At 33.4% G+C, this 22,892-nt stretch overlaps 1 protein-coding gene across 1 annotated transcript in view; it reads left to right on the forward strand.

The window, feature by feature from the left end:
• Nucleotides 1-22,892, forward strand: part of LOC135153180 (chloride channel protein C-like) — a 32,202-nt gene that overhangs the window by 3,703 nt on the left and 5,607 nt on the right. The window contains exons 5-17 of the mRNA XM_064095406.1: nt 701-793; nt 1,408-1,531; nt 2,121-2,240; nt 3,013-3,207; nt 3,993-4,078; nt 4,507-4,646; nt 5,534-5,705; nt 6,460-6,631; nt 7,592-7,758; nt 8,481-8,663; nt 9,714-9,816; nt 10,327-10,422; nt 11,169-11,426. Coding sequence (XP_063951476.1) covers nt 701-793; nt 1,408-1,531; nt 2,121-2,240; nt 3,013-3,207; nt 3,993-4,078; nt 4,507-4,646; nt 5,534-5,705; nt 6,460-6,631; nt 7,592-7,758; nt 8,481-8,663; nt 9,714-9,816; nt 10,327-10,422; nt 11,169-11,426 — 1,909 coding nt within the window. The remainder of the gene's footprint in view (nt 1-700; nt 794-1,407; nt 1,532-2,120; nt 2,241-3,012; nt 3,208-3,992; nt 4,079-4,506; nt 4,647-5,533; nt 5,706-6,459; nt 6,632-7,591; nt 7,759-8,480; nt 8,664-9,713; nt 9,817-10,326; nt 10,423-11,168; nt 11,427-22,892) is intronic.

Raw genomic sequence — 22,892 nt, forward strand, 5'->3', positions numbered from 1 at the left:
ATCCTGTGCGAGTTTCAGGTCACATGATCAAGGTCAAAGATCATGTAAGGTCAAAGAACTTTGGCCACGTTGGGGGTATTTGTTGAATTGCCATCATATCTCTATGAGTGTATTGGTCTAGTTCATAAAACGTGGAAATAAGAGTAACCAAGTATCACTGAACATCTTGTGCGAGTTATAGTCGTTTTCAAAATCAGCACTGCTGCTATATTGAATCGCGTGATGCAGGTGAGACGGCCAGAGGCATTCCACTTGTTTTATGATATGATTAGTGTATTGTGTACTAGATATATAAGTATTTAAATATACATTGCTGTAGTGATTTGACACTTCCTTTTACATAGAAAGACATCAATCTAGTCTTCCACTCTCATCACAGGTGTTATATTCTACCAATTTGGTTGCAAAAGCCAATTGTAGTATGCAATTTAAGCTTGATAGCCCTTGCTGGAATGCTCCCTAGGGATTGGAGAAAGTGCTTACATTGTATATGGCCAAGCCAGAATTAAAAACAGAGTAAAAGTATATTACTGTCTGTAAAGTACTTAGAGATTTCTTGATGCTTTCAGTGCCATATAAAAAAAACCCTTCAATGTTATTATCAAGATTACAGTGCTAAATGCATTTGGGTAAATATCATTACTAATCTGTGGACATGCTTTTTAAACCAATTTTGTTTCTCCATATGTGTTATGTGCAGATCCCTGATTGGTGCAGGAGTGAGTCAGTTCAAATCAGAGACTATGAAATTTGCCCTGCCATTATTTGAAAGATTTAGAAACCCAGAAGATAGGTAAGTAAGTCTGTATATTACTCTCTTCTAACCTTGAACTACTATATGTTGAAAGAGTCTGGTTTCATTTTTTTTGTCTTCAGTAATTCTTATCAATGATGTATTTTCATTTGTACTCACATACCTCAATTCTATTAATGTTAAGCCTTATTTATAATCAGGCATTTATTCTGTAAATTGTGCATGCAATATTGCAATCGAATGTGTTTTTTAATACACTATAGTGTATTAAGCTAGTTTGTGAATTGACAAAGGAGAATTTCAAAATCAGATTTTTTTGTTGACAAAATAATGAAAGTAGAAATGAGTTTTCAAATAGTTGTTACAAATGATTTAAGTGGTATGGGTAGTACTTCTACTAGTGATAATTTCCTTCATCAATAAAGTCATCCATATTGTGTTGCTATCAACCCAGGTGAGATGAATGGGGATCTAGCAGGAATTTAGTCCTTTAAATGCAGGTTAATGATAAGGCTTTATTGTAGTGCACTCACAGACTTCTGATGAACTAAGTATCAGGTGTTATGCAAGCAATGACGATTATGATAAATTTTGTTCTTCAAGAATGTAAAAAATTATGTTAGTAAGTGATTTTATTTCCTTGTTATGTGTAGACGAAATTTCATATCAGCTGGAGCGGCAGCTGGGGTAGCGTCGGCCTTTGGAGCTCCTGTGGGGGGACTCTTGTTCGCTATGGAAGAGGTCTCATCGTTTTGGAGTATGAAATTATCATGGCAGGTAGGATACACCTAATCTCCATGTAGAGCTGTGAGTTGTGATTGATCCAATCAAGTGTGAAGATTCAGTTAAATTTAAGTATGGAAATCTATAAATGTCATAATTCTTTTTGGTGGAAATGTAGACAATGTCCTTTTGGAAATGAAGAGGAGCACACAGATTTGCTAACAACTTGATGCATGAAATAAGTATGAATAATCATGCTAAAATCACACAAACGAAACTGCTTCCAAACTCACTGATGGTCATCTGTCATTTGGAATGACATATAGATTTTGTCGGTTCATCAGTGTGACTGTAGAGTTGACAAACGCTTTGAGCTGATGTTTGTACTCATGATGTAATGGTGTTGCTGACTTTCTGTCGTTATGATTGATCTGATCGGTCGCTACTCTTTGTAATACAGGGTCCGAGATGTATTTTGAGATGAAAATACAAAATTAGAAACTAGTAGCGAATACAAATAGTAATGATTAGACAATTGATCAAAAAATGGGTTTAATGGTGAAAGAATAATAAGGATGAAAATAATATTTTTGAAATCAAGAAATGTTGTGACACTTTCGGATGCCTTGTTTGATGATTGCAGGTGTTTTTCTGTTGCATGGTATCAACAGTTACAACCGACCTCTTCAACTCGGCTTTCTCAGCGTTCAGATACCAAGGAAACTTTGGGCTTTTCAAGGCAGAGAAATACATCATGTTTCAGGTGAGTTTTCTACCGAACCTGAAAAAGTGCATTGAGATGGGAAGATGATTCAAGACAAGAAATTGAATCAAGGAAACAGGATACTAAGTCTTATCAAGTTGTCTTTGTCAGGACAAAACTGCTCAAATGCAATTTCCTGAACTTCATCAAGTCAACTTGATGGGGTTGAAGAGACAAGAAGATAAAATCCTGTATGTTGTATTGTTTTCTTGATGAGGACAAGAAGGTGAGATGCAGCATCTCGTGAAGTCATCTCAATAAAGACTAGAAGACACAAAATAATAACATTCTGTATCTGGTCTAGTGGACATGATGAGGACAAAAATCGTACCTTGAAATTTTTGTTTTAGTACCTAGGGAAGAAGTACCATATTGTAGAACTTAACTCTTTTTAATGGATCGCACACTCCTACATCTTCTAGATAATGTATGTCTGACAACTACTCTGATAAAGCCAGCCAAATTATACTGCAATTGATATCATTGTAGGACTTCTGATTTAATTGTGCATTGTAATCTACATACTTAAAGCCATAGGTTAAAGCCTGAAAAGTGAATCAAGTGATAAATATTTGATATGCCTAAAAAATGCACGGTGTTTTGATTTTGATCAAGTACCGGTACACAGATTTGATCTTTAAAGTTACAATGAAAATTGTAGTTATCTTGAGTTTGTGTAAAATGAAAATGTATTGAAATGTTTTCTTTAAGATTGTTATCTTTAAAAACAAATATTTTCATTGATATTCCATTACCCCCAATGCATTATCAGGTCAGAGAAGGCATCGATGTCAACATCATCATGTTTATCCCGACGGTCATCATCGGAATCATCGGCGGTGTCCTGGGAAGCCTGTTTGTCTTCAGTAACCTCAAGCTTGCTAGACTCAGACGACGCATGATCGCTTTGACAAGGTTACCATGGCAACAGAAACTCATGAGACTGTCGGAACCCTGCATTATTATAGTAAATTCCAAGATTGTATATATTTGTATAGCTATTAGTGAAAATGTGGAAAAATTTAACTTCATTCAGAAATATCATACAAAAAACATTACAAAGTTTTTTTGTAATCAGATGATACATTTTGACAATGTAATTGTATAGTTATTTCTCTACGTTTGTATACAGCTAATATGTTTAGGTAGTTATAATGCCTGGTATGCAATGCCGTCATTAGAATGCATATAGTAATGTAAGTTCTGAGCGAATTGCAGGTTTCATTAGGAATGAATTAATGATTGCAATGAGAATGGTAAATGTCTTCTCTCTGTTGAATCAACAAGCTGATTAATATGTCAGTTTAAACTTTAAAGCAGATACAAACCAGCAGTCTCAATAGCACCACTTCAAGTCCTAAACTATTCAAATCTGGCCCAGTTCCTAACCCATAATGCAATATTCTGAGAAGCCTTGTACCATTGACCCACTTTGAAAGACAATCACACTAATTAACTACTCGATGCATATATCCGCAATAATTATGTTACCAAGTACATAAAAACAAGTATGTTAACTCTAAAAATACAACATTTGTTTCTGTATACAAATAAAATTTTGGGTTAATATTCTCTGTATTGTCTAAAAGAAGTAAATGTCAAGACTAGCTATTCATAACACTCAGTCAATGATAGACCACTCACTGTGCTTGTTTCTTTGGCCCTCCAGGAGGTGGGCGTTGCACATTGCCTTAGTGTTTTCTTTTGTAAACTTGAACTCTAACAATTTTACTTTGAATGATATGATTTCAGATTTTAGTGGCCACAGGCACTGTTTTTCTACCAGCGGCCTTCAAGTGTTCACCCTACACATGCTATTATGAAGGAGAAAACAAACCGTAAGTCAGTTATCCTTTCTAGAGAAGTTATAAAGAAACTTTAAAGAAAAAAAACAATACTAGTGTTGTCAGCTGTACTAAAGAGAAGTCCATGAAATTATCAATCATTTTGTAGGTTTGACCCCCGTTTTCTCCATATTGACTTCATGCCACAAACTCATAATTGAAGACCATAATAACTTTTCAAATGAACTAGAACACAGAGAAATTCCTCTTATGAAGGTCATAAGGGGTCTTTGAATGTGAAAAGAGTGACTTTGCAATCATTGTATTTATATACATATATTCATTGAAATACACTATTAAACTTTGTACATTTTTTTGTATCGTTATAAGAACTGATTAATGCCTTACTCAACTCATTATTAATATAATTATTTCAAGGTTTGTTTTACATGATTTTCTTACTAAACTTTCCATATTTTCAGGCCAACTGGGTATAGTCCTAGATGTTTAGATGAACAAGCTTCTACAGGGGAATCAGTCAGCATGTATACATGTGAGCCAGGCGTGGTTCAATACAACTCCAATGGCACCTTAGCATTCAGTAACAAGACTTTCAATCAAGGTACTTGTAGATCAAGTAGAAGATGGGCAAGGGTTGCTGGCCTCTCAGGATAAGATTTATATTTGAATAAAATTTGATTGCATATTCTTTTCTTGATTATCATCATTGTTTGTTTGTCCTTTAATTTATTGCACTGTATTCTGGTTTCCTTTTGAGGCTGCCATCAATTCAAGCTCCCAGCTTAAGGTGATGGTCTCCCACATTTCAATTTACAGTAACATGTTCGAATATTTCAATGTTTCATAATTAAAATAAAAGGAGAAAATTTCCAAGTATAGTTATTATGTTAATTATGTTAATCATTATTCATGTTAATTATGGTAATAATTATGTTATTTATATTAATCATTATTTATGCTAATAATTATGCTATAATCATTATGCTGTTTGCTTATTGTTATGTATTGTTGAAAAATGAATATATTTGTATAATACTATGGTCATTGGAATGTGGAAATAAATGAAATAAAATCAAAATCAAATTACATTTTAACATTCAGTAACAAGACTTTCAATCAACTTAGATAGATGGGATAATAGATGGAAGACAAAACAATGGGGGGGGGGGTGGGAGCGACACTCACTCACATGCATTTACCACATGTTGTGTAACTTTAAAATCACATGCCTGGGCGGCGAAAAAAATACAGCCACAATACTTGTGCGAGACTTGAAAGAATAAATGTCAAGAAAATTATTCTGTGCCTTTTACTTATCTCACAAATTATCTTTTGGGGGAGTGGTTGGTTCCCCAGTCTAGTTTATAGGGTTAACTTATTCTGTTGTCACCATGTTGTTTGTGACTTTAATAAATCAATCATTTTGATAACAAGAATATTATATGATCTAAGCCAGTGTCATCTCCTCTTCATTATTTTCTTTAATAGTTGCTACCCTCCTATTTGTGACCGGTGAAGAAGCCATCCATCACCTCTTCTCTCGTGACACCCACTGGGAGTTCACCTACGGTGCTCTTTTCACCGTCCTTGCATTCTACTTCATCATGGCTTGCTGGTCGTGTGGACCTTCCATCTCGGCTGGTCTGGTGGTTCCCATGCTGTAAGTCAAAACCTAACCAAACATTTGGCAATTTTTGAAAATTTGTTGTACATTCGTGGTTATGGTTATATAATTTGTGCTCCCCACTATACTGAATTTGGACCTGATGTATTGAATTTGGTTATTAATTTTGATATTGTAAAAAAAAATAGACATGACAGATTTTAATGCCATGGCAGGGTCATTTGGCTGCGTTCATGAGATATACCGTGATAATTGTGTGCGATATGTTGCCCCCTGATTGTAGCTTTTTTTGCCCTTGAATTTCACCATTACTAGTTGAGTGCAATGTATTCATTTGTTAGTATGCAAAGTTTTATTCATGTAAAAATATAATGTAGTAGTGGTTGTACTTGTAATACATAAAGTGGTTAGAAATGTAAACAATTGTATTGTGGGTGGTGATTCCTCATTGTGGAATATCTTGTGAAAGTAGTTAGATGATAGAAATGTGTTGATGTTTTTGATGGACCTTTATTACCAGCATTTCTAGTGTTTTTTCACTAAATCTGGTGTCGGCAAAATAGAACCCATTCCCCTTGATAGTCCATGGGCCTGTAACACAATCATCATAGAACAATATTTTATGATTGATTGCATTGACTATAATGTACCGTTAAATTTAAGAATAATCGCTAACCTTCGTGTAACGGGACTTATGTGTGTGTTTCTTAAAAATGATTGCTAGATTTAATTCACACCACATCTTAGATTAAATCCTAATAACGTTCATTTACCCTGAAACCTCTCCCAGGTATATAGGTGGTCTGTATGGCCGGCTGATTGGACTGACGATGGTGTCAATGTTTGGCGTCCAGACCGGTGAATACTGGGCGTGGATGGATCCTGGAGCGTTTGCTCTGATTGGTGCAGCATCCTTCTTTGGGGGCGTGTCTAGGTTGACCATGTCTCTCACTGTCATTATGGTAAGACGACACTTCAGATTGTCTGGGCAAAAAATACACAGGGACTTGGGGCGACTTTGCCACCATGCTCAAAAGAGTCCTCAGGAAAAAAAAAAAAAAGAGAGTCCCAGAAAATTCCCATTCACTTTAATGTTAAAGCTTATCCAAAGTTGCAGACTTAGGCAGTAGGTTGCGAAAAGTTAGCCTCCAAAAAAAAAAAAATTTAATTTGCCTGGCCTATCTCTAGTGCTCAGGAGGTACAGACAAAGAAAGAAAGATGACATTTAAGCTGTCGGCTGTGATAGTGACTGTTTCAATAAAAATATTTGTTAGAAATTTATTGGTGATGATTCAATAGTGCGAGTAGCATTGGAATATTGGTCCAACATTCAAATCTTATGTATTGCTTGTGTTATTTTTTTTTCATTGATTGCCTCTTTATGCAAATATCTCTACTTTTCTTTCTTAATAAATGTCATTGAAACACTCATCTTAAGATTGAAATATTGTATGTAAGAAAGCTGTGTTGTATCCTAAATTTTTCATCCTATTTCATTCTTATGAACTACTTTTGTACTCCCCATCCCATCCCCCACCCCGAACCCAATTTTGCTTTATGTATGACATTTCACATGACATATGTCTCACAATCTTTCCTTTTATTGTTCTATTAAATTCTATAAACTTACAAAAATAAACAGTATAAGTAGAGAATCTTTTAAAGCCGAATGAGAAGGAAATGTAAAATGGCACATAGGGTCAGCTCATTGAGTTAGACTATTGTGTCATCAAAATAAAAGAGTACATGAAGAATTTGAAATGAAAATCTATCTTAAACAGATGGAGATCACCAACGACATCCAGTTCTTGCTACCGATCATGGTAGAAGTGTTTTGGAGACTGCCTGACTCATCCACTTTACCATGCCCTTGTAGAAGTCAAATGTAATGGTTCATTTTCTCTCTCTTCTATCTCAAACAGATGGAGATCACCAATGACATCCAGTTCTTGCTACCGATCATGGTAGCCATCATGGTAGCCAAGTGGGTCGGAGACTACCTGACCCATCCCCTATACCATGCCCTTCTAGAGGTCAAGTGTATCCCTTTCCTGGATGAGGAACCGGTCATCATGCATCAAGGAAAAAAGTAAGACTGCAATTGATCCTAATCTCATTTAAGATTATAAATAGATGATGAAATTAATGTAAATACACTGCACATAGGTGATGTTTACCTGTTTCATAAAACTTGTTATAATAACAAGTTTACAATAACGGTTAAAAGCTACTGAAATTCTTTTGTCTGATTTGCAGATGGTAAATTTGTTATAGAAATTCTGCATTTTTTACTATAAAAAGTTCCTTATGAAACAGGACCATGGGTCCTATTCCTATAAAGAGTTACAACTCTGGTAACTTTGACATTATGAGAAGCACTATGGTAAGAGGTTTCCATTGTAGTCACGATCGTGACAAAGCTACTGTAGTTGTAAGATGTTATGAACCAGGCCCCTGGGTATTTTTAACAAGGGACTATTTCTGCCTGGAACATTGACTAATAGTGAAATCATGAGCCAAAATATATTGAGGGCTCTGTCTTATCGTCCTGTGCAAGCCTTGTGGGTAACCACAAATGGTCGCTTTCTTGCGTAACTTCGGGAACCTTAGTTTCAACCACCTCATATTTGTTCATTAAAAAAAATTTTTAACCAATTTTATGCAGAACTTATCAGCAATTATCATCTAACATTAAATTTGTCACTGATCCTTCAAATACCATCACTATATTATTTACATATGGTTAAAATAGCGACCTGATTCCTTCTTGTTTCAATTACCCAATACATATTATATCTCTTTTTCTAATAGTGTGAACTTGGAGTTATATCAAGCTAAACACGCAATGACATCACCGGTGCGAACGCTTCATCCCAGAGTGTCCGTTGAGGAAGTTGCGAAGCTTCTAATAGAGACGGGACATGGAGGGTATCCCGTTATCAAGGGAGGGGATGATCCTAGCAACAAAAACCAGTTCCGGGGTATCATCACCAGGTAAGATTGTCAAAGGGATCAAATGACATTTTTCAAAATCAGAAAGATTTGCTTCAGACAGAATTTGTTTCATGTTTTCTTCATGTGCTGTCGACAATACCATTGTTTTTGGACAAAATGGAAGTCCTTAAGTATCTGAAAAAGCTACAAATAATTTAATTTTTTGCAGAAGTGTATTACAGTACACCATGCAGTGAGTCCTAGAAGGACTAAGAAAAGTAGATAGAGAGGTAGGAGTGAAATGAATAGGTGAGAAAGTGGAAGGTTGGCAGGTAGCATATTCTTTCTGAAATAAGTGAAGTCCTTCAAATGAATGTAAACCAGAAAATTTGAGAGGCTTGAGTAGTTGGAAAGATGAGAGTAGACCCAATGTTTTTAGTAGGTTGACTGTCCAACATTAGGAACCCCAATTAATGGGCCTCATATTAAGTGTTATGGTGCCCCCTTGACCTCTGCCAGTGGATCTTATGCGGGAACCCTGGACACCATGTCATGACTCCTTGCTTTAAACACACGTTGGATAGTGGCACAGTACAGATTTTCAATAACCAATATTGCACTTTAGCAAAGCTTATTGTGAACCCTTATGTATGTGCACTATATATGTGTTAGTTTCTGATTCTGTTTATGCAAGTATACTTTATACTTACAATTTGATAATTGATTCTTGATTTCTACTGTTAACTTATGTTAAGTGTTGATTACAATTTATTCTCATAATCTATGTATTTAATTATTGCATTTACGTGTTTGTACAACAATTCTATATCTGATTTTTTTAGTTTTATCTTTTACCTATGTTGATGGTTGCTAATATTACCTACTGTTCATGTTTGTTTGTTATTTAATCTTGGTATATTGTCTATCTTAAAATATTTCAATATTAAGTGTTAAAATTGTTGGACCCCACAGAGGACCAGCATGACTGTGTCAGTCAAGCCAAATGTGGGCAATCTACTATATTTTATTGCGTATATGCTTTTTAATATGGAAATAAATACTAATGTTGCTACTGAATAAATTTATTGACTCTTTTGTTTCTAAATAAAGAATTGAGCTTCAGGTTATCTTGCTGAATGAAGATCTCTTTCAAGGACCAAATGATACCCTTGACCAAGATAACCCGGAAGTGAATCCATTAGATTACCAGAAGGTAAGAAGCATAATTTTGTTTTACATCTTTAATCATCTCCATTCATATTCAATCCAGTCAAATGCAATCCATTTTGAATGCATCCTTATTTTATATACTCAAATATGAATGATTCTGAAGACAGATGTTTGTATTAGGATATTTATAATATGAACTAAAGATTTTCTATTCTAATTCAATATAAAATTATGATCTGATTTAAATTTAAAGTCATATTCAAATTTAAAATTCAAATGCTCTCACAGGACTGTTTCAAAATTCAATGAAATATACATTGTTTTAGTGAGCCATTACAAATAAATAAAAAAAATGAATGATATCTTTTTTGTCAGGCATTATATCTCTTGCATATGAATTCGATTTTTTCTTCTGAGTTTCTTTTTTTTCCATAATAGACCCAGAAAACCCTAATTTGATGGAGTCATTTTTCCCTGGTACTTTTTAAACTATAATGAACCGTGGTATTGATATATTAACCCTTGACCTTTATATATGCCCTTTGACCCCTAGTTACGATTAGATCATTTGAAGGATAAACAGTCAGCTTACAGCTTATTCCAATCATATGTGGAGGATGAGAGATATCAACACATGTTCATCAATTTGGTAAGATAATTATTTTGGCAGTTTTTCAATCATATGCTTTACAGTTTTACAAAAATGTCGAAAATTTGAAGATGAAAAAATGCATATATAGTTTGAATAGTTTCATTTAGAAACTTTCTATTGTGATCATTGTGAATATTTTGATGTAAATTATCATCAGCACATTCTTATAATTACTGCAAGTGTATTTTTTGGTAATGAGGAGAAATGGTATAATAATAGACTGTAACATATACATGTAGGTCTCTCACTATGAGTTTTCTGCAGTGAACACAAATACTGACTGAAATCTGGGGTTTAAAGAAACTCCAAACATTGCACTCTGACGATAAAAGTCCAAGTGATGGGTATATGGATAAATTTATATCTACTAAAAACTCTGACCCCCCCAAAAAAGGGGAGGAATGAAGTGTTTTTTTTGTTTAGGTTACAAACATAGCTTTTCAGTGTATACCATCGTGAAAAGACAGATTGAAATAACTGTTACAAGGAATGGCAATAGGGAAATTGTTTTCAAATATTGATTTGGATATTAACACTTAAAAAAAAAAAGTTCCCAAAGATATTACAAAATAACATTTGGGGGTTGATATTTTCAAATGGAAGCTTAAAATGCTTCCACTATATTTAATTTGCAGAGTGCAAGCTCGAAATGTGTTTAAATTATTTCAAACTTCCCCCGCAAGTCTTAAGCATTACATTTACCTGTAAATGTAATATGTTAATCAACAACTTTACCTCCTCAGACACCTTATGTGAACCAATCAGCTCCATGCATCCCAGACTACTTCTCCCTCCATCGGACCTACATCATATTCCGTACCCTTGGTCTCAGACATCTCACCGTGGTTGACGCCCAGAACCAGGTCTTGGGCATCATCACAAGAAAGGATCTCATGGGTTTCAGGATGGAGGAGAAGCTTGACGCAGTTCTTCATCCGTCGTCGGTGACACTCAACAATGGCTTGTCCTCGCAGGAAAACTCCAATGTAGAGCTTTCAGATGTAAGACATATCTAGTTTAGGGTAGATGTGACCAAGAGGAAATTTATAAACATGAGCTGGGACCTATGATATGATTAGAAAATCACGGGTTTATATATGTGACATCACCCATTTCAAGTGAGGGGATGACACAAAAGATCACCCCCCCCCCCTTGAACAAAATGTTTGGTGCTTGAATCTTCACCAGTGATAGGTAGGTTAGGGTAGATTTCACCAACAAGACATTTAGTCACGATTTGGACTAAAAATGGTACAACAAAATCATCAGTGTAGGGTTGCACAAAGTTCTTAATTGGTCTTAAAGTTACTTGTTAGTGCAAATGAGTAGTGCAGCAATACAACATGTGATGTTTTCGGTTAACTGCTAGTGACCCATAGTGCCAAGTCCCTTGTGTATGATTCATTAAAACAGGCCACTAGCAAGTTAGCAAGTGACTTTACTACTTCATTCATTCTTCATGTTTTCATTTGGTTGCTTTATCAAAAAACTGATTTAAAAATAATGAAAATTGTCTTTATCATAATGATAGTAAACACAGCAGCAACAGCGAAACAATATTATTGTGTATTCATATATTGTATCCTTATCAGTATTAGCATTTTTCTTTCGAGATCTTTGAATTTATTTTGATGCCAAATATACAAATAACTCTGCCTTTATTTCTGCCTCTGCTCACCAAGGATGCTTCTTAGGATTGTGTTTTAGTGTCGTCCATCAACTCTGTATTCTTTCTTACTATAACTTAAGAAATATTTGACTGATCAACTTGAGTATTGCCTCTTGTTCATGGTTGCCCATTTTAGTGACCGTGATATTAGATTTTGGCATTACAATACCAAAGGTCATAAATGTTCTTATACATGCAAATGGATCAGCATTCTCCCGATAACTGAAGAGTTATTTCGGCAAATGGCGAGGGCTATTTCCATTATTTAGCAATCAATTCATTCTTTGCCCTGTCATATATTTTTCTCTGCTTTTGATATTATGATATGTTTATATTTTTATATCTTTTAATTTTGCTACACTACTTTTCAAATTCATTGAAACACAAAGCAAGATCATGTCATTTATTGGCATGCGATCTTGTTGAAATGCTCACCTAACATCACTTCTAATGTAAAATGAAGTTGGCTTGTACAGGAGCATATTTTTCGAAACATTCCATATTATTTGTTGTACAGGTACCAGAAATACCTCCCTAGCTATTGTTTATTAAGTACATAAAGTGAAGTAAATGGGAATTAAAATATTTTTCAGTGATCAGGGACCTGTTTGCAGAAAAAAAGTTGCGTTTGATCGCAACTCAAAACATCAATCGCAAGTCCCTAATATGCACTGTTGCATTTGATTTTTGGGATTGGTTTTGATTGCATCTGTATCTGAAGGCCTCCCTCCTACTTCATATCATCCTTTTCATATAGCTTCCAATCCCTCTTTCTCTCATGCCCCCTCCTATCCCTCTTTCTCTCATGCTCCCTCCTATCCCTCCTCTTTACCTTCTTTTCTCACCCTTCACCCCTTATCTTTTGTATCCCATTTTTTTAAATTCCACCTTCCTAACCTTCTTTGAAAATTACTAGCAATGCACCTATTCAAAATGCTTAATCATTAATTTTCTAATTACTTCACTAATTAAATTATTATTTTCTTGAAGTTATTAACCTTCTGCGTTTACTACTCAATGGCTCTTATTTGATGTATTTATCAACAAAGATTTAAAGGAAAAAATTAATGAATGGCTCAAATGTTTTACTCAATGATTTTACTGAATAAATTCACTGTACTTTTGTAATTGTATTGGCATTTGATTACACAATGACATAAAGGACTGCTAAACGTCAATGCCAGTTGTGCGAGTATAAAACTACCTGAGTTTAGGACTTGTCCACAAGGGTTTTGACATCAACTCAATTCTGATATGCCATTCTTTTTCGCAAAAATGTCAAGATACCAACATGGAAAACATGGAATGCTCTGCAAATTCTCAGAAATGCATGTATATGGTCCTTTTCACGGTCAAGGGTGTAACTTTCAAAATTCAAGATCAAAATTTCAAAATGGACTGTCATAAACATTTCTACTAAAAACAGGTCAATAAATATCTTAATTCTTCATTTCTGTCTGTTCTGGAGCTTAATCTACTTGAGAAACCTGAAAAAATTATGTGCAACTGTGAAAAATAAAAAATAAATGAATAAAATCAGTCTTTTGATTTTATTACCAAAATGACAAATTTTTTCAAGGAAAATATTTTCATTTGCCATTTTTTATTCACAAATTAAATGTTCTTTGAGGTTTTTAAAAGTTTTGGAATCAAACTTTATTAGTTTTGTAAAAATTTCTATGAGTTCTTGAAATTTATCACAAATTTTGATTTTGACAACAAAGTGTTTAAAATTACATGTCTTCCAAGAGGAAGAGGAAAGCAAAAATTATTGTACATTAACTTCTCCATGAATGTTTATTACTACCACAAATCCCATGGAAATCAGATACCAAGTAAGAAAGTTGGAAATTTCTCACAAGTGTGTTTCGGAGGCTTCAGTTAACATAAGTATGTGTTTCGGAGACTTCAGTCATGTTAGCACTATAAAAGTCCCTTATTAAAGTTGATTACTTTTACAACTCTACCTTTTTCATATGGCATATCAGTTATAAGACTGAATGCAAACAAAATCAAACAAACTAATGTCTTGTGAATGGGAAAATGTAATTCACGAATGTTAACTATTACACAAAGACCAATGCCTTGTTGCTAAGATAGGTAAACATTCAGCTTTAAAGGGAATATAGTAATAGAAATACATCTAACTACAGAAAAGAATATTTATGATGCATAAACAAAGTGATGAAATGCCGAAACTTGTGTTTCAGTGGCTTTGCTAGGGTTCACAGAGTGTTTCGGAGACTTAAAACATGTTAACATATTGCATTTTCCATCATTTAGCTAACAGATTATTTAAATTTTAACACTTGTTTATTGTTATGTTAAATCCAATTATTAAAAAAAATCCCAAATTATCTGTTAAGTTCAATGCAGAAAGTTGGTTGGCAATTAATTTGTTATATGCCTTTAGTGTTTAGGAACATAGCCATGAGCAATCATGTACGTGCAATTATTGATACTGCACTTTCTGATTTACTTAATAGCAATTTACTTTGCATTATACAACAACAAGCTGTTTAAAAAAGTACATACAATACATGTAAGTTATATGTACATGATTATAATTCAAAACAATTGTTGGTATTGGAATCACTTGTAGTGAATGGTGTTAGGGTAATTCTATTTATGGCAAAAGTACTAACTATCCACCTATACCTACCTAGAGCTCAAGCTCATAAAATTAATCAAATTATAGTTGAAAAAAAATTGTTAATCATAGGACATTATTGTCAACACAGTCTTCTCAAGGATTTAGTTAGTTATTTTCTCAATATCTAAGTTTTAAATCATGCTTTGCTTTTATCTTGATCTTTTGTCATCTTTGGCACTTGGTTTTCTTCCCACCTTTTTTCTTAATGAAGACATACATCGTAAGCTGTACATAAAGTATTTATAAACAAATCATATAAAATCACATTCTAAATTGCATCTAAATATACCTTTCAAAACTTAATATTTTTGTAGAGACAACCTGGCAATTGAAATCTAAGTATGAGACAAAATTGTGAGCAGCTTTTGTATAAATTCAACTGAAATGAAAATCCTTCAAGGCAAACAGATTACAATACATCTGTCACAGAAAGTAATTTAAGAAAGTTTCCTTTAAGCCTAAAACTTATAATGGTATATGGCAAAGAGAATGAAGCCTCTGAATCATACGAGAATTTACATGTACATGTCTCAGATGCCTTGATATTTGAGAAAATGCAAAGATTAATTTTAAATATTTGTATATTAAAGTGTTCCTAAATTGTTCCTAAATATTACATAATTTACATTGTATATTTGTGCGCATGTGTGTAAGTATGCACGTATCTACACAATAAAGTAACCTAAATTTGATAGAGGGTAACACATGTTTACAACTGTAAAATTGAATCACAAATACAAGTTCTTTTGTATATCATTAAAAATATGAAAATCTGATGAAGACATGCTCATTCCTGTAATTTTAGAGATCAAAACCAAACGTGCTGTTGAAAAAATGCCAAATTTTTCTTATCCAGGACATTGGAATAACACAAAATACCGGCGGTGTTAACTCTTCTTTGAAGCCTCCAAAACAAGTGTTAACATAAGTTTAGGATGCCTGTTAATTTGGGAAAATGCAGAGCTTTATTTTGAGCCACTGTATATTACAATATTAACGTTACATGGTTTATATGTGTGAACTTTCTTTCTTTTAGTTAATGTGTAATTTTTATATATTCTGAGTTAGAAATAGGGAAATGCATGTTTTATGAGTGGAAAATACCATCTCAAATACTTAGCTCAGGTATAACTTAAAAAATATTATTAATTCATAAAATGAAATATGTTTCTGTTCTTTAGTAGATCAAAAACAACCAAAATAAATTTAAAATGTGAACACTCTCTTATCTATGAATTCAGAATAACAAAAAAACATGTGTTAACTGATGTTTGAAGCCTCCAAAACAGAATTTTTATGTTATCAGCGAGTTCTGAAAAAAATTGAATTGATATACATACAATTTCTACCTGAGGCCAGTCTATACATCATAACATATGATTACAATACAGATTTAACCTGAAAATTTTTGATTGAAGTAACAAAAAAATCAAAACAAGTGATTTGACTGTTTCGGAGGCTTCAAGTGTTTCGGAGGCTTCAACTGTTAACGGAAAGTTTGTATCATCTCTTATTTTCAAACAGCAAGGAATATCTCTGCTATTTATTGACAGGTGAACTAGGTGTCCAGATACTACAATGTGATGTATTGATTGGTCAAGTTCTTTCGTTCATATTTATATGAGCGGTCTGTAAAGTTTGTTTCGGAGGCTTCAAAACAGTTAACGGAAAATTTACCTTCATCAGTTAGGCTTTGAAAAAATTGTAAAAAGAAGTGTGATCAAAGATATTTTGTTATTATTTGGAAGTTTATACTTCAAATGTTGCATAAAGGTCCTAGGGAGCAGAATTTAATTTTTTTTAAACCACTGCTCGGAATACAAAGTTTGTTAGCTAATGTTAACGGAAAATGAAGCCTCCGAAACAACAAATTAGACCACCCTGTTCTCAAAAATAAAGAAGCAATCACACTAATAACCTATCTGGTATTTTTCATTGAACATCTAACTTCACATTCTGCATAACAAAAGTAATCCTCAACATTCCAGAAATAATACAGGGCATTACAAAAAAGTCTATGTATTTTATGTACACAAAAAAGGTGCAACTTTGGGTACTTATGTGCCTGCCAAAATTGAACGAAGTAATGAGTGAAGATGTCTATGCTACCCGAGGTAGCACTCATTGAGGTCACTCATATGCCAAAGCATCTTCAAATTATGTGGCTTTATGAGAATGCTACAGATAAAAACATTGAAATTTCAGAGTTACACCATATATTGTGAAAATGACCATATGTGTAAGTTCATGTGAGGTAAAGAGGGTTTCCACATGACGTCACAAGCTGTCATGTGGGAAGACATATTGGGAAACCTATGTATTAGACCATTAAAGAAAAATGATTGGTCATAGTTTGATGCACAGGTTTTTATTGTTCGTCCTCCAACATGTCTGCATGTTATCATGTGTATCAAAACGGGAATTCAACTTTTATCTTTTTAGCAGAAATCATCAAATCAATGACAATCATTTTATTTTCAGTTGAAAGATCAAATTGGAATTTGGATGGTGTTTTAATGAGGTTTAGGGACCATGCATAACCCAACATCATTGTTCTGACAAAAAATATCATGCAGGATTGTTGGTGATTTACTTGCATTCTAAACTTAAGACGTATTAGACACAATGAATACTTAAACAAAACTGAAAAATATTATATTAGACCTTATTTGTTGTTTGTTAGGACTTCCAACTCTGGTAAATACGATGGATTGTGATTGGCTTCTGAGCCATATTACCATGGAAGTTTACACAATAGCAAAGTTGCCATGGTTGTAATTATATGAAACAGTCCTCTGAAGTGCTTATAATCATGGCCCTTTTGCTTTCACTGTCAAACTTATCAAGCAGCTTCACTGAAAGAAAATTAAATTCGAGCTTAAAGATGCAGCACAGACTGTGACAAATTGCCTTAGGGATATAAGTTTCATGATCACTAATAATTATTTCAAGAATTGTAAAAGTCTGATTTCCTCTTTATACACTCAATGTAGTTTTCATTCTTTCAAAGAAGAGAAAATAACTCCCAAACTAGAATTGATTGGTGAACTTTACAATATCATGTTCATTAAATAATTTGAATAAGCCTCCACCAAATGTAATGCAAATGGGATTTTTTTTTTAATTCGCAGAAAAGTAAGACTAAGTACGGTCTTCTATGTTGAATAAAAACAGTCAATATATCCCTTTATTTTTATATCAAGAAAAGTATGTAAGTTGTTGTTAAGATAATATATTTCAAACTTTATAATCCATTTTAACAATCATGTATCACAATCATGTTTCAATGTTTATGATGACAATCACTCATATGAGTCCAATAACTTTCCCTAGGGAGAGTAGAAATTGCATACAATGTATGCAGGCAAGCCAGTATCCGATAACATGGATTAAAAATATATGTGTAAAGCGCTTTTGCGATGTATTAAGTATTTATTATTAATAAGACCAGAATATTTTATCGATTTAAACCAAGAATTTAAGGAATTGTTAAAAACAAGAATTTAAAGAAGAAGAAACGTAAAAGATCTGGAAAAGAAGGGCAAAATAATAACAAGTTGAGGTTTGTAATTAATCTTACCTTGCTTGTCTTCAAACAGGATGTCATTTGCTTGAAAATAACACCAATCATTTCCCTTGGCCGACACACCCTGTGAAGATTTATAAGCACCAATACTTAGCATGAAAAAAAGGAAGACATGCTGGTGAAAAATACAATGTAGCTAGAAAATATGAAATATAGGGGTGTTGCAATCATGTCCAATTTTGTAATCAGTCGCGAGACATTTTATTGATTTGCAATTGATCTTAAGATTTTTGCATATGTCCCATAAGCCTGAAAAACATTATGTTCCCTAGTGCAATCGAATATTCAATTTTGTACCAGTATTGTATCAATTTCTTTTGAAAATAAGAATTATCTTAAAATTAATATTGATATAGTCTATGTTAGCAGAGTAGTATTCTTGAATTTCATAAAGTTTACATTTTCTTATGCCAAAATTACAATTTGATCAAACAAAATCCAAATTTTTCAAGGTTGATAATATTATTGTTATATATCACTTAGCTCAATGTGAATCACCCCCAGGATTGGTTAGCATTTTTTCACATCCATCTTTAAAGGGAAAGTTCACCCTATTATGTTTTTTTAATGAATATTGAAAAGGAACATGAATTAAAGTATTTTTTCATAGCATTTGAATTATCCCTCTTAAGTTTGTTTTCTTCCTAAAAGCAAAAAATAAGACTAGTCAGAAAATTATGCTTTTAACATGAATTTGTAAAGTTTTTCAAATTTATGGTCACGTATTCAGAGTTTGCTTAACTTTACCTTATATTTTTTTCTCTGATCTGCATGATTTTAATACAAGTTTTGCATTACTCTTTGTTCAGTGTTGCACTAAATTAAGGGAGAAAGGGGCAACATTTTGATTTTCTCACCGCCCCCCCCCCCCCCCATAATTTTGACTACAGTGTACTTTTGTTGATATGCCATGCAAATGTGTGTTTTAAAAGCACTGGAAAGCACCATAAAACCATAAATTTTTCTGCGCACTTTGCACACAAAATTCTGTATTATAATATGCAGTGCAAACGCACTCAAAATTATGGACATTTTTTTTCACTCTTTTAAGAGACGTGCATGGGGTGGAAATTACTTCACCAAGTTCAATGATCTTGTTAGTATTCTTTTGCTACTTAGGAGATTCTTTTCCAACAATGCAAATAAACATCTTCAAGTTAAAGTGATGAAAATCTATTCCACTTTTTCTTGGACAGAGTCAGAAAATTAGTCCAGTTACTGAGGATGATTTAATTCAAATGTCAAAAATATGAAAATCTAAATGGTTATTATGATTCTTGTCACATTTATGTTTACTTTAATCTTCATTTGTGTTTTATATTGATGGTACTCATCTAACTTCTAATTCTCTAACTGCATGATTCTAATTGTTATAATGTTGCACTACTAATTATTTCACTCAGATGCAATGTCATAGTGCTGCAATACTAGATGCACAATATATATCATTGTAATTTTAAGTATAGATAAAAGATATAATATAGGTGTGATCCAAGGCACATTCTACAAATGATACAAAGTGAAACATATATTACCGTAAGTACTATTAATATTATAGTGATAATGGTAATGGTTAAATTGGAGATGCTTATTTATTAATTTTTTTTTTTTAATGAGTAAATCACTTGTCTGTTTTATTGATAATAACATGAAATGAATATCACTAAAATCTTCTGACAACTTTCCTACTATGTAATCTATATTCCTTGATATTTGTACTTTAAAAAATTACTTAAGAACTATGTCATCTCTGTTTTGAAGAACTATTGTTTCTGTGTGACATACGGTGCATGCAAATACAAATAAACTTGTATGTTACAAATAATATCATTTAGAATATGGCATAATACTATAATGGAAATACAGTACTTTGTCAAATTATATTTATTTCTATGAATCCCATAAAGATGAAGCATAGTCCTTGAAATAGAGTAATTACTGCTCTGTGCTCCAAGCTAGCAATGTGAAAACAGTGAACTCATGAAACAGTTATGTATGTCATTTGATGAATAAAATATATGTGCTATGCAAATATAGAAATGGCAGAACACTATCAATACCTACTATTGCTTCTTGTTTATAGTTCTGTCCTATTTATTCTTAGTTGGATTCAGGGTAATAGCTGATATGTTTGTTGACCTAAACTAAACAATTATCGATCATCTATCAATCCAATCAAAATCGACTGATTACTTGCCATTTTGACGGAAAAAAAACTGACCAATTGTCAGCCGTCTTGGCCAAATAAAACCTATCTAATTATTGGCCATTTTATGTCTCTTTCTTCGATCATGTGTTGATCATGGCATTTACCTTGGGTATGGTTTGATGAGTTTCAAAAAGTTTTCGGCCTTGGTCACTGTTGGAGAGATTTTATTTTCCTGAATTCAAACATTTCACGATTGCATTTTGCTCTAGAATTGCAGAATGACATTTAAAAAAAAATCACCACATTATTCTTTTGTTGCAGTGTGCATTACATTAGTGTTTTAATTTGTTATTCTATTTTTTTAAATCACTTAAACGCACCCATCCACTAACTACCGTTAATTTTTCATCACACAAGCATGAAGTCACATAGGTGTTCTGACATGCTGTTTTTGTTTGTTAGGGGACGCTAGCTTTTCACTTTAACATCTAATTACATCATTACTTACTACATCTACTAATCTTGGACTCTATTAGCTTTAATATCACTATTGCTATTTCCTAACTCTTATTCCTACATTAGTAACATCTCTGAATTACTCTTCCATATACCCATCAGGAAAAAAAATAGACTGGGGATCAGGTCAGTTTCACCCCCCAAGTGCTCAAAAGGACCCTGGAAAATAAAAAAAAAGAGTGTGGAGTATCCCATTCACTGCAATGTTAGCTTTTCCACTGTTGCAGATTTAGGCAGTAGGTTGCAAAAAAGTATCCCCCGAATATGATTTTTTGGGGGGCCAGATACCCATGGGATAAATTAGATAAGGCCCAACCCAAATCAGAGTGAGGAGTAATATCAAGAGAAATTATTTAAATTCAAATTTAAGAATTTTTTGCCCTGCCTTACGACAGTAGGCTAGTTTTGAAGTGGCAAAAATATAGAATGAAGGTTGCAGTAGTTGATCATTGATGCTAGAGAAACTTTTCCTTGTCAAACTGGAAGAGCTATATTCCAGTTAAAGCAATAAAAAAGATGTGCGGCAAGAAGGGGATGCTGACGAAAGTTATGTTGATGATGCTGGTGGTAGTGGTAGTGGTGGTGGCGGTTACAATGACGATGATGACAATGATGATAATGATGATAATGATGACGACGACAATGATGATGATGATTGTGGTGATGATGATGACGAAGGGGATTATGGTGATGATGATGATGCTGATGATGATAATGATGATTAATATGTTTAAGTGACCCTACCCTATTCCCTCAGGGTACAATTGAAATCAAAGTCTAATTGTGAAAACTCAATATATTTTGATATGTTTGCTCTGTGTGGTGGTTTTTTATTCCTCTAGATAATAAGGAAAAGGCACCGGAAGCAGGTATAAGGCCCAAATATGTTATTTGTCTACCCTAACTTGACAACTCTATTCCTGTACCTATCCAAATATTTGCTTTGATAATTAAACTTACTTTATTAAATCTCTAGCATGCCGAAGACTATTTCACTGTTAAAGCATTCAGTGGCTGCCAATTTACCTGAAATTATTAAATAGCGATAATCAAGTAGTATAGTAATGTAAATCATCTCCTTGTTTAAACTGGGCCAGGGGTTTTGGACTTTTGAAGACTGGGGTTTGGACTCATTTACCGTATTATGAAGTCGAGTTTAATTTAAACTCTGGTCTGAAGCTGTGGTTTAACTATGGATAGCCAATTGGGACATACATCTCTAACAGTAGAGGTTCAAAGTATCAGCTCGTTTGACACTCAATATCTATCCAGGATGAATGAGATAGTTGTCTTCACAATTAAATAATTAGGGAAGAGCTAAACATAAGATACATTAAGGGTAAACACAGTTTTGACAGAGTTAATAGATCATGGTCTAAGTTGAATTGAATTGAATTTACTAGTTTATTTCATTACTATATCAATTTTTCAACATACAAATAGAAAAAAACACAAATACTAATCAATACAAATAAAGATTCACCCTCATTCAGAATATGGGCCATTGGGTATACAGGTGAAGACCTCAAAGGTCTTTAAATTTGAGATGAAACAAAACAAGATTGTACGTCATGAAGAAGTAATTGGCATTGAAGTGTTTTGAAGAGATGGATAGGAAAATAATGCAGACATTGTAAATAGTGTGTTGTAGAGATTCCCTAGCTGACGGCAAAAGACGTAGATCTAAGAAAGTTATAATCAAGTCGTTTTTTCAATCTATGTCATCTCCTTGTAGGAACTAGGGTCATGAACCTTGATTACATGCATTTAGATTCTGAAGTAGGGTTTAATTGAAAAACTCTGGTCTAAAGTTGTGGTTTAACTATGGATAGCCAATTATGACATAAATCTTCTAACAGTAGAGGTTCAGTGTATCAGCTCGTTTGACTCAAAT

This window comes from Lytechinus pictus, chromosome 2 (assembly GCF_037042905.1).
Source record: "Lytechinus pictus isolate F3 Inbred chromosome 2, Lp3.0, whole genome shotgun sequence".
Lineage (NCBI taxonomy): Eukaryota > Metazoa > Echinodermata > Echinoidea > Temnopleuroida > Toxopneustidae > Lytechinus > Lytechinus pictus.